The 11,534-nt window shown below is 37.7% G+C and overlaps 1 protein-coding gene across 3 annotated transcripts in view; it reads left to right on the forward strand.

Annotated features, from left to right (window-relative positions):
- The window catches only part of ERCC8 (ERCC excision repair 8, CSA ubiquitin ligase complex subunit), a 33,174-nt gene that overhangs the window by 2,840 nt on the left and 18,800 nt on the right, over positions 1–11,534 (forward strand). For 2 of the 3 annotated variants that reach the window (XM_017743920.1, XM_008642894.2), the window contains exons 3-5: positions 7,509–7,632; positions 9,189–9,270; positions 9,888–9,956. In XM_017743920.1, the coding sequence (XP_017599409.1) occupies positions 7,509–7,632; positions 9,189–9,270; positions 9,888–9,956 (275 nt within the window). The remainder of the gene's footprint in view (positions 1–7,508; positions 7,633–9,188; positions 9,271–9,887; positions 9,957–11,534) is intronic. The other variant, XM_017743929.1, reaches the window with a different exon arrangement.

Genomic DNA, 11,534 nt, shown 5'->3' on the forward strand with positions numbered 1-11,534 from the left:
TTCAGCAGGTACAGAAGTGATTTATACAGAACTTCTTAAGAACACATTTGAATGAAGACAAATATGTTACTGAAAAAATTGGATGTATTTTTCTAAAGAACAGAGTACCACCATGCTGTGTGTAATCTTTATAAAGAGTCAAAGTCTTTATTGATTTGTCAGGCTGTCCTTGCAGGCAATACAAATTTTTCCATTATAGACATTAAGTCTTCTAGCAAAAGCTGGTTTTTCCTTTATTTGGATAGTAGGGTTATCTAGTAGATTAGAACTTCATGTAAGACTCACAGTAAGAGATATTCTACTTTGTAAAAGTTTGGTAGCTGCATTTTCCCCTTATTTTTTCCCAGTCTACAAATTATTTGAAGTCTAAGAGTCAGAGTCCTCAGGAGTCAGATATACAACAGCAGAACAGATTTGTAACAATAAAAGGCCTTAACAATATCTAGGACCATAAGAAAGAAAAAGGCTAATAGAACATACATCACCACCAATGGACAGGAACAGAATCTACTGCTGCGTTTTGTAAGTGTTGATGGCTGGGCTTCTTGCACAAGCCTATTTTGAATTGTATTTAAGAACATATAGTGACTGTACATCCCCAAATCTCAAAACTGAAATGAATTTCTGAAACAGATGCAGCAAACTGAAGAAATTCATGCTAAGAAGGTACAACATAAAAGCTGTCAAATCTGTGCTAAAATAATGGCATCATTAACTTCAATTAGGTCAGTAGAAATATTCCATCCTTGAAGATTCTGTTTAGGAGCATTGTTAGTTGGTAGTCTAGTTTTTGGCTAGGTGCTAATTTGCATAGATGCATCTTTTATTTCTTACCAGTTGAGGCATAAATTTTATTAGTAGAATTGGATTTTGTGTGACACTGCTCTAAATGACAGGCTTATGATTATTATTGCTTAAATTACCTTAGTAGGTTTCTTGCCTCAGTTATTTACTCCTAGTATTCTTCAAGCTTCCTAGTATGTTTCAAATACTTACTGTAGCTAATTAGCTACAGTTTATATATAGCTTCAGATATTTGGAATATTACTCAGAGTTCTTGACATAATAAATGGATTTATACTTAAGAAACACTTTCCCTCTGACTGTCTGGTTCCTATCTTTGAAGGATATAGTAGTGCTGACATGTTGTGAAAGTTTGTCTGTCTTCCAAGTTTGCAGGGCAGAACATAGGTCTAGTCTCAAAGTTGCTTAAAGAATAAGTTCTGCTAGAGGCTCTTTAAAGGTGTTTCTGCATAGACCCTAAACTGGACTTGCTGATGATCCAATAGTTTAGAACACCAAAAGAGATAATTCCTACAGGTGGTAGGCTGTGATTTACCCTGTGTTTCTCATCTAGAATATAGGGCCACTCTTGCAGATTAAAAAAAAAAAAAAAAACCTTTCCCTGTTTTCCTGGGAATCAGCACAGAGAGTTTTAACTGGTTTCATATGATTCATGTTGGCCTGTGACAAAAACTGGCATTTGAGAGTAATGAAACAGTACCAGTTTCTAGATAATATACATAATATACAGATAATCTTTAAGGTAGTCTCTACTACTCAAAACATGTCTAGGAAGAATGAATGACAATGCCCTTACTATCCACAGAATTAATTCTGTATTTGTCTTTGGCAGAAAAGGCTGGGATATTTTGAGAAATGGGTGAAAATACTTTAGATGGAATGAACTGGGAATACTGTGCATCCTGAGACATGAAACTAGGCTGAATGGCGTGTAGCCACTACTAAGTTTAGCCAGATCAAAGGTGATTCCTGCAGAGCTACTGAAGAGTTTTTTAGTTCATTCCTCATCCCTGTGGATTATGGTAGAACTGATTGTTCTGGTGCAGAGGTGAACACAGTCCAGTGCTGTGCGCTTACAGTTATTGTAACTGGATAATTAGTTCCATGGGTTTAGATTTTTCTGCACAGTGCATAGAAATCCCTCTCCAGGAGTAAGCTTGCTCTGAGTCAGGCTTGATTTCCTGGCTCTGCAGGTCATCAAGATTTTTAGCTTGATTTCTGCCATGGTTTAACCCCAGCCAGCAACCAAGTTCTGCACAGGTGCTTGCTCACTCCCCTACCAGTGGGATCAGGGAGAGAATCATAAGGGTAAAAGCTAGAAAACTCCTGGGTTGAGATAGTTTAATACGGAAAGCAAAAGCTGCAAACACAAGCAAAACAAGGACTTAATTCACCGCTTCAGCCATCTCCAGGAAAGCAGGGCCCCATCACACATAATGGTCTCTCGGGAAGACAAATGACATAATTCCAAACATGTCTCCCCCTTTTTCCTTCTTTCCCTCAGCTTTATATACTGAGCTTGATGTTACGTGGTCTGGAATATCCCTTTGGTCAGTTGGGGTCATCTGTCCCAGCTGTGTCTACTCCCAGGCACCCTCAGCCCCCTCACCAGCATGTCAGTATGAAAAGCAGAAAAGGCCTTGGCTCTGTGTAAGCCCTGCTTAGCAATAACAAAAGCATCTCTATGTTACCAGCTCTGTCCAGCACAAATCTAAAATGCATCCCATGGTAGGCACTGTGAAGAAAATTGTTTCTACTCTAGCCAAAACCAGCACACCTCCCTGAAGAATAAATGCATGAAATCTGTTGACTTTTAGCACTGTGCCAGAGTAACAGGCCATTCTAAGGTATGCCTCAGAGATGGAGGAGCAATGCAGAAATCATTAAACTAAGCTCAAAAGTCACTCAATACCTCTTGCTTAGTATTGTCAGTGCTGGCTTCAGGTAACTCTCCTTAAAGGTGTCTTTTTGTTTGTAGCAACCCAAGTGACCAGAAAGGTTTATTAGCTCAGATTAAATCAGGTCTATAGATGTCATGTAGAAAGGGAAGATTTCCTCAACTCCTCGTGTTAGATTAGTCTGTCAGTGCCCTGGGAAAGCTAAGATCTTTGTGCCCAACCAGCCCCTCAGCACACTGTTACAGGGACCCTTCACTGAACAGTCCTGCTGGATCAGGGAGTGGTTCAATGGCCTTGTGCAGGGACACACACCAACAGCATAAGAGAGACACCTCAGTGGGGCTTCCCACTTTATTTGAGTATATTACCCACTGCCAGAGACTGCCAGTGTCCATGAAGGACTCACTAACTGTGGAATAACATTCTTTATTAATAAGAGAAAATTGTGACAGGTTAAGGTTGAAGGCCTGCCAGTCGATGTTTCTGACTGAAAACATGTTCAGACCAATATACAGACAGGATTTAATTCCTACTAAAGCACGCATAGAGTAAGGTTCTTACCAACAGGTGTCCCTCTGGGGAAGAAGAGACGGATCACTGTGTTAACTGATCCCAGAAGTTATGATGGAATCTTCCTCAGCTTTTCACCATTCTTGACTTACTTCTATACTATTCCATTATGTTTAGTTGGAGCTTGAGTTACTGTACTTTTGCTACTGATTGGTGTAAAATTCTCTCCCTTTCCTCTTAAAGATACAGTCAATCAAAGGCAGAGTGCGTGCTCGATGAGGGTCAATCTTACCTTGGGGGTGGGTAACTTGGAATTAGCTCAGTTGATTAGAGCATGGTGCTAATAAAGCCAGGGTTCTGGGTTTGATTCCTGTATCGGTTGTTCACTTAAGAGTTGGACTTGATGATCCTTATGTCTTCCAATTCAGAATATTCTGTGATTCTGAACTTTGGGATAGAGGTCTGTGTTAGTATTACAATTAGATTATAATGAACCAAGTTCATCCAAGGTGGGTGATTTCACCACAGTTGCTGGTTCAGGAGCAAGACATCTTCTCCTATCTCCCTTGGTGGACAGGTGCTATGTGGTTTATCAGATAGAAAGTACCCCTCCCTGCACGGAGTTCAACAGTGCCTGGCCATGATGTCTTGTCTCCATCCCCCATTTCATGCTGCTTAGCAGGTGCTTGAGGTTGCAGATTGTGTGTATGGAGAATCATTGTGGAATAGCTTTCAGTCATGCTCACCACATTCCATCCAGAAGCAACTGCACTTGACCCTATAATTCCCGTATCATTATAACTTCTGTTAGGATGTCAATGTGACTTCTCAGTTTCCTCTAATTTTACCCCCAGCCATTTTTCCACATAATCCACCCATGACTAGTCACTCAAGCTTCACAATATCCAAATAGAATCTGAGAATGTTTCACACTTTTATGCAGTGTGGATCATCTAATATGTTTCTAGTGTGTGGTTATCTGGTATTAGTGGGGATAGCAAATAGGCGAATGGTTTCATAATCATCCAAACCTTAACATACAATATAAGTATTAGAACAAAAAGCAAAAGAGTTACCATCAACAAAACGACAACAGAGTGAAGCACTCTGTTGAGAATTCTGGTAGCTGTTAGTGACCATCCAAAAAGGGTGTCCCACCACTGGTGTTCTCCATCTTTCTTCACCTACTCCATCACATAATTTATTTCTTCCACATGATTATGGACAGCAAATGAAGCCTGTTGTCCAGATAGACTTCATTTTTCTGGATTTGTTTTCAACTAGCAGCTCAGGTCTTTGTGCTGTAACAATTTCTTTACCAGCATGAGGTTCATACCAATGGGAGTAAGCTGCAATCTTGAATCAGAGTATAATTAGATTCTAATATTTTAATAGGATACAATAGGAGCTGATTAACTAAAATTACATTCCATAATGTTTGCAAAGTTATAGCACAATATTAGAGTGATTACTTGTATCTACAATAATGTTATCCACAAATTGAAAATCACAAGAGGGTCTCATACAAGCTCATCCTTTACCAATATACACAGTTTCCAAGTTTTCATTAGGATGAATCTCAAAATGAGAAATATATTGCTCGATGTCAAGACAAATGTCTTGGGTTTTGATGGTGTTACGTTCACAAATGTATCCTTGTTGCTCTCCTGCAATGCTCATGTTGGCATCAGTAGTCTCCCATTTATTTCCATCTTTTTAGGTCCATACTCTCTACTCCAGAGGATGAGTATAGTTCTATTGTGGTTTAATCCTAATGCAATGACTTGGGTATATATCATATAGTGAAGCATTATGTATTGTTAACACAAAAGCTGTGGCTGTGCTGCTGATGGGACCACAGGTAAAATTGACTAAGTACCAGCAGAACTGGAATTTCTTTTGAGATTCAGTTGTATTATCCCAAATTACCTCTCAAATTTCAATAGGTAATGGTTTCTTCACCTTCCCTTATGATTGTAGCTGTCATCAATTGCATCCACAGTTGAGCTTGGATAGAAGTAAGAGCTAAAGAAACATTGATTTGGACTATGCTAAGTGCATCTGTGATCAATTGATGGTCTTTTTCATTAACCCCCTCCCACTGAGGTAATATATCCATTTGAAACCATTGATTAGTTCCCAAAGCCAAAAAGGAAGATCAAGGTGTTTCAGTTTATTTAAGTCACTACTTACTGTAACTAGTTTTGTTCCTTAATAAATCAGAGTCTATGCCATTTAGAACTCCCCATCCTCTTCCCAGGATTTCAGTCACATCCCTCCTGGTTTGCCTGGAAGAAATGAGGGTTTGTTTATGCAAACATGCTGTCCATCCTGCATAAGAGGTTTTCAGGAGCAGTGAGCAAGCTGGTTGGATTGGAAACATTATTCTGCATCAACAGATCGTTGGGTTAAATAACATTTACTGTTGATCTGTATTCTTGACTAAGTAGGAACCAATGTTATAGGTGTGAGGAGGCAGTTTGATAGAAGGCTGAGGCTGAGTTGTTAAAAATGACACTTCAGCAATTTTGAATTGAAGGCCCTAGTTCAATCAAGAGTTCGGGTCTGTTCAAAGACAAATCACAAGTGTTGGATGGGATATTTTAAAGGTATGCCAACACTCATATTTAGAAGAACAAGTATATATGGTTTTTTCCCTTCAGCGTAAGTCACTACACTTTGACATAACTTACAACAGTATGTAAGACTGTTGTCATGCATTTAGTTATTTTGAATTCAGCATCCTATTGGGATGATGTCTCCTTTAATTCCTTTCAGAGGTGGAAGGTGTTGATTTTCGTTCTCTTCTGTGATGACCCACTCCTTCCTATAAAAGGTAGTGTTATGCAATGCTGCTGTAGACAAATTTAGGCCAGGCATAGGTACATCCCGAAGTCATAGACTTGTATCCATGGCAGTACTGAAGATCTACATCTCTGTTTGCATGATCCCCTCCAATACTTACTGCTTGTTGAGGCCAGGACACTTGAGAGAACAATGCAGAGGTAAGAGCTGAAGCAAAGAATTCTCGTGAGCCCTTTTCTAGCTGCAGTTGAACTGTTTTGTCATAAGTACTGCATTTAGCTGGAATGGAGTTAATTTTCTTCATAGTAGTTTGTATAGTACGATGTTTTGGACTTGTAACCAGTCTTGATAATGCACTGATGTTTTAATGGGTGCTGAACAGTGCTTGGTAGTGTCAAGGCATTCACCATTCATCACTTTGCCCCTTCAGGGGGTGGGCAATAGGCTGTGAGGAAACATAGCTGAAACATCTGACTCAGATTAACCGGAGACATATTGATAATTCCATACCGTAAAATGTCACGTGTAGCAGTTTAAGCCTATGGTGAGGGATTACCTTTGCATCGCTTCACTGGCTGGGGTTTTGTTTTGGTTTTTTTTTTTTTTCCTGGGGGAGTAGGGTTTGTTTTGATTTGTTCCCTTTTATTTATTAAAAAATGTTTATCTCAATCCACAACTTTTCACACCTTTGCCACTTGAATGCTCTCTCTCATCCCATTGCAGAAGGTAGAGTGAGCAAACAGCTGGTTTTGGGCCCCTGAAGCTGGATCCATGTGAATCCAGCTCAGATAGGAGTGGTCTACCAGGTATTTGAGTGACATGTATTATTCGGACCCTGGTCAGTTGAGACTGTATCCTGGAGCTGTCAAAATTGGCTCTGCTGTCTGTTCTTTGTACCACAGTTAATTATTAATTATATTGCATTCTGTAAATATCCACAGTTCAGTCAAACGTTTCCTATTGTTCTTCCTCTTTCATTTCTGAATGCAAATATAAGTTACTCTCAGTAACTTAGCCTACTGCTCTCTGGTGACTTTGGCAGACAGGGATTGCCAATAGCTATGTAGTTGTAACTATTCACTAATACTAATGAATTTTTTGAACTGTATACATGATTGTATTTTTCAGTGGATCCATTTCTAAGAAGCATAAATGGTTTGTAGTATTAGGCCTTCACATTTAACATTAGATCTGTAAACATGGCAACTTAAACATTTCAAAAGACACTTTTTATGCTTCAGTCTCGAGTGTCTAGATACATGCTACGGTTACCATATTTTGAAAAGGTAATGATCTGTGGTTTCTTGAAATGAAGACTCTTCAAAGTAATTAGTATTAGTTGAATGAAAATCAAGCCAACAAAAGTATTGTTCTTGAAAACTTCAGGACAAATTTAAAAAAATGTTTATGTTTTCAACTTGTCAAATACCAAGACAACTGCAAGATGATTATCAAAACTCTAACCAGTTGGAATATTTTCCTTGATTTTAGGAGTCATCCTGATGTACATAAATTCAGTGTGGAGACAGTCCAGTGGTATCCTCATGACACAGGCATGTTTACATCCAGCTCATTTGATAAAACCTTGAAAATATGGGATACAAATACTTTACAAGTAAGAGAGAGTTTCTACAGCTTGCAGCCTTCTTTGTGTACATGTTATTCATTGCATATCTGAAGTTCTCCCAGAGCTGAACAGGACTATGCATCCAGAAGATGAAAACCAACCACCTGTTAGAACTTTGGGCGGAGCAGCAGGGTGGTGTGGTCCTGGCATTCGTGTACACACCTTGGTGTGTACTTGCCCATTTCTGAAGACCTGAATGTGTAAACCGTAGGAGAGCTTGGAACCCTTGGGACAGTTCCTTTCTGCTTTTGCTGTGAGGAAGAATAGAGCTAGTTGAATTTTTGCTGGGTAAACTTTCCAGCAAGGTCTAATCTGCAGTTCATTCGTGGGGTTTGTTGAGTCTAATGGCAGTGTGCAGCAAGGTGACTTATTTTGAGTAACCAGTGTCTAATAACCAGTGCTTTTGAAGTACTGGTCTTGGCATGCAGGATCCAGGTCCAGAATTCTGCTGTTTTAAGCACTATAGACACCATTTCTAAAAATCAGTAGAGAATGAGAGAAACCATTAAAAATATGCTAACCAATGTAACTGACATTAATAAACAGATTATTTATGAATTTATGCTGCTTTGACTGACTAATCCTCATATCTTCTGTTGAACTGTGAATTCATGACTGCAGTTTGTCCTGTTCCCTATGAATGTATTAATGAACTTACATTGATACTATTTGCTGTTTCAGGCATAGTGAAATAATTTTTTTTGAAAGGAGATATGTCATCCTAGGGACATAATAAAGGACAAAATTTTACCCCTTTTTTTTTTTGTTTCTTTCTTTTTTTTTTTTTTTAATTGTGAGATATGAACCTATGCTTGCAGTTGCTAAATCTTCTCATAAACAATTAAGTATTGTGTTTCCAGATAGTTCTGCAAGCATCCCTTGAAAGACATAGTGTACATGTAAAGGTTATTAATGACCTGTTCTGCCACCAAATGGTGTTTTTGAAAGTACAGATGACTCAGTTTTAAGAGATTTTTCATATACAGTATTTTAGAATGAGACAACAAAAGCGGTTTACCTGGAAGCAATTGTACTTATCAAAGTAAATATTAAAGTTTATTAAAGTAAATATGTTCCATTAATTTTAAATACTCATAAGGCAGATAGTTTTATGTGGAAGTGTTTTATTTTTTTTTGGAATTGAAAATAGTGTGTGGTATTTGTGAATGACAAGGGGCTCTAAACTTAGTTTTAAGTGCCTTCTTCCGGTTGACTCTATTTCCGTACTACAACCTTTTTGTTTACTTACTAGCTTTATTAATTTTTGATAACTGTAACAATTTCCATTCACACTTCTCATTAGCCAATTTTCTTGGTCTTTCTTTTGGGTTGTCTCTGAGCTCTGGTGTTGTCCTACTGTTGGAAACAGACTTACTTTGGGATGTTTGTGTGATCTGGTTTCTAACCAGGAGAGTTATTATTACTGTGTAAATAGTAGTAATTGCATTAGTCTTACTTGTAGCTGTTACTTGAAAAATAATGGTGAGCATTTACATTCTGCTAATATACTTGCATTGTCATTAATTTGATGTTTTTATTATCAGCCTGCAGATATATTTCACTTTGAGGGAACAGTCTATAGCCATCACATGTCTCCAGTTGCTACAAAGCATTGTTTAATAGCAGGTATGTATCTGTTTTAAAGATATAGATATAGATAGATAAGGTTTATAGTAATAAGTAATACTCACTTGGGTTTTTTCCCCTGCTCTGTCTTATTTTTACATAAATCAAGTCTTCATAAGATGTAAGTTCGCTGATAAAAGAAAACATTATCCATTAGTTGGATGATGTCAGTGAGAGTATCGTATTTGTTCTTCTGAAATAATGCATCAATAATTCTCCTTACTGATAAAATTCTTAGCTATAATTAGATTCTTTCATTGCATAAGTTAGCATTTAAAGGTTATTAAATCCAAATATAGTAAATTGTGTAAATAGATCTGTGTATTGCTTACATGTACGCAGTTTAACTATGTTTAGCAAAAAAATATTGGAGAAGGTATTTTTAAGTTTCCTAAGTATGGTCCTGTCTACCTCCAGTTTCTAAATTTTGTTTGTTACATGGTAAATTTGTTTGATCTAAAAATGCAAATCTATTAATAGAAGCACTGCTCTGACTGAATGAGCAGTTATGCAGCTAGCAATTTTCTTCTATTTTTTTGTCATTGCTAAGATTTTTTTGTTGTTGTTCTCTCAAATGCAGGGGAGTTCTTTAGCTGTCTTTGTTTCTCTTGTTACAGTTGGTACCAAAAGCCCTAAAGTACAGCTCTGTGACTTGAAGTCTGGATCCAGTTCTCACATTCTGCAGGGTACTTTTTAGTCTGAAACATAAATGTTAAACAATAACTACTTTGAGTAAAAACAAATCCAGTAAAGAAACACTGTATACAATGTATTCTTTGTCAATAACGTGACTAATTTATTTATAGCCAGTTGTGAAAGTTACACAGTGGCAAAAGGTTCTTCTGGATGTTTTTCTAGTGCTAATGAATTGCAGAATACAAACATTAATCAATGAGCAGTTACTACAGATGTTTGGGCATTTTCGTGATCTAATCAATACTGATTACTATTTATTACATGGTTAAGTGTAGTCATTGGTTTGGGGGGTTATGGAGTGCCATTTAAAAAAAAAAGACTGAGTAAAACAACAGAAACTCCCTACCACCCCCCAGAACAGAAACCCCCTACCAAAACAAAAAGAAAACTTCACTTTTTTTAACAAAATATCCCATGGAGGTGTTTGAATGGATTTGTTTAGAAGTTTCTGATTTCTGTAGAACAAGTTTTCTATAAAAGGATGTTATCAAATCCTTTGCATTTTCCTAATTTATTTAAATATAAGGTTTTATTGTTCCATAATACATTACTTTTGGCACTTAATGAGAATTTGCCTTTGGTGTTTCTTTTCTAATGTGTACTTTTTGGTGTGTTGGTATATGCTCAAGTAAAAGCAATTATGCTCAAGAGAAGACAATTAGGAGGCAAATCTTGATGCTTCAAACCAGCTGAGTAAGAGCAGAGGCAGATCTGATCTAGAAATTGTAGAGAAACATTAGGTCAGACACAGTAATGTGCAAATGCAGCTTTATTTCTTCACTGGCCAGCTAAGTGTAAGAGGAGCCTTGGTGATTTTTATTTTTGTGATGCAGAGCTTATGCCATTAAACTCTTATGAACTGAATAAGCTACAACAGGCATCTCATATTCTGTTTCTAGAACCAAGAGCTCCAGAGAGGGCAATGACAAAAACAGTTCTTTAAAGATGCTGTTTTGTTTCATCAGGGCTTCTTAATTTTAGCACAAGAGTTAATGCTTTCCAGGCACAAGCTCTGTTGTGTCTTTGTACACAGCCTGTAGTAGCCTGTTACCTCAAGTACAGTATTGGAGGAATAAGTGGAAGGAGAATATGTTATTGATTTAGCATAATCTAGTAATTCTTTGCGGAACTGAAGCCATCAGTAGTGTCTTGACCATATGTAGTGGTTTGGTCCAAAATACTCATTACTGTTTACCTTCTGTGAGATAAGAATTAGGAGAAACACAAAGCAGGCACCAAACTTGAAAGAATATAAAGAAGTTTATTAACAGACCTAAAAGAAGAAAAAAAAATTATACCATACCTTCAGAACTCCCCCCCTCCCCCCACCTTCCTCCCTTCTCCCACTGACAATGTGAAAAGACAACCCTTAAATGTTCAGTCTGTTTACCACTTCCATAATAACCTTGTTCAGTCCATTTAGAAAGAGAAGTCTCTTCTTGCTCATGCTATGAAAACATTATCACAACGAGACAGCCGCCCACTTCCAAATATTGTTCAGTCCATTTAGGAAGAGGTCTCTCTGCTCGCATGTGAGTCCCTTCCCCCGACTTGCAGCTTTTCCTGCA

The sequence above is a fragment of the Corvus brachyrhynchos genome, unplaced genomic scaffold (assembly GCF_000691975.1).
Source record: "Corvus brachyrhynchos isolate BGI_N302 unplaced genomic scaffold, ASM69197v1 scaffold310, whole genome shotgun sequence".
Classification (NCBI taxonomy): Eukaryota; Metazoa; Chordata; class Aves; order Passeriformes; family Corvidae; genus Corvus; species Corvus brachyrhynchos.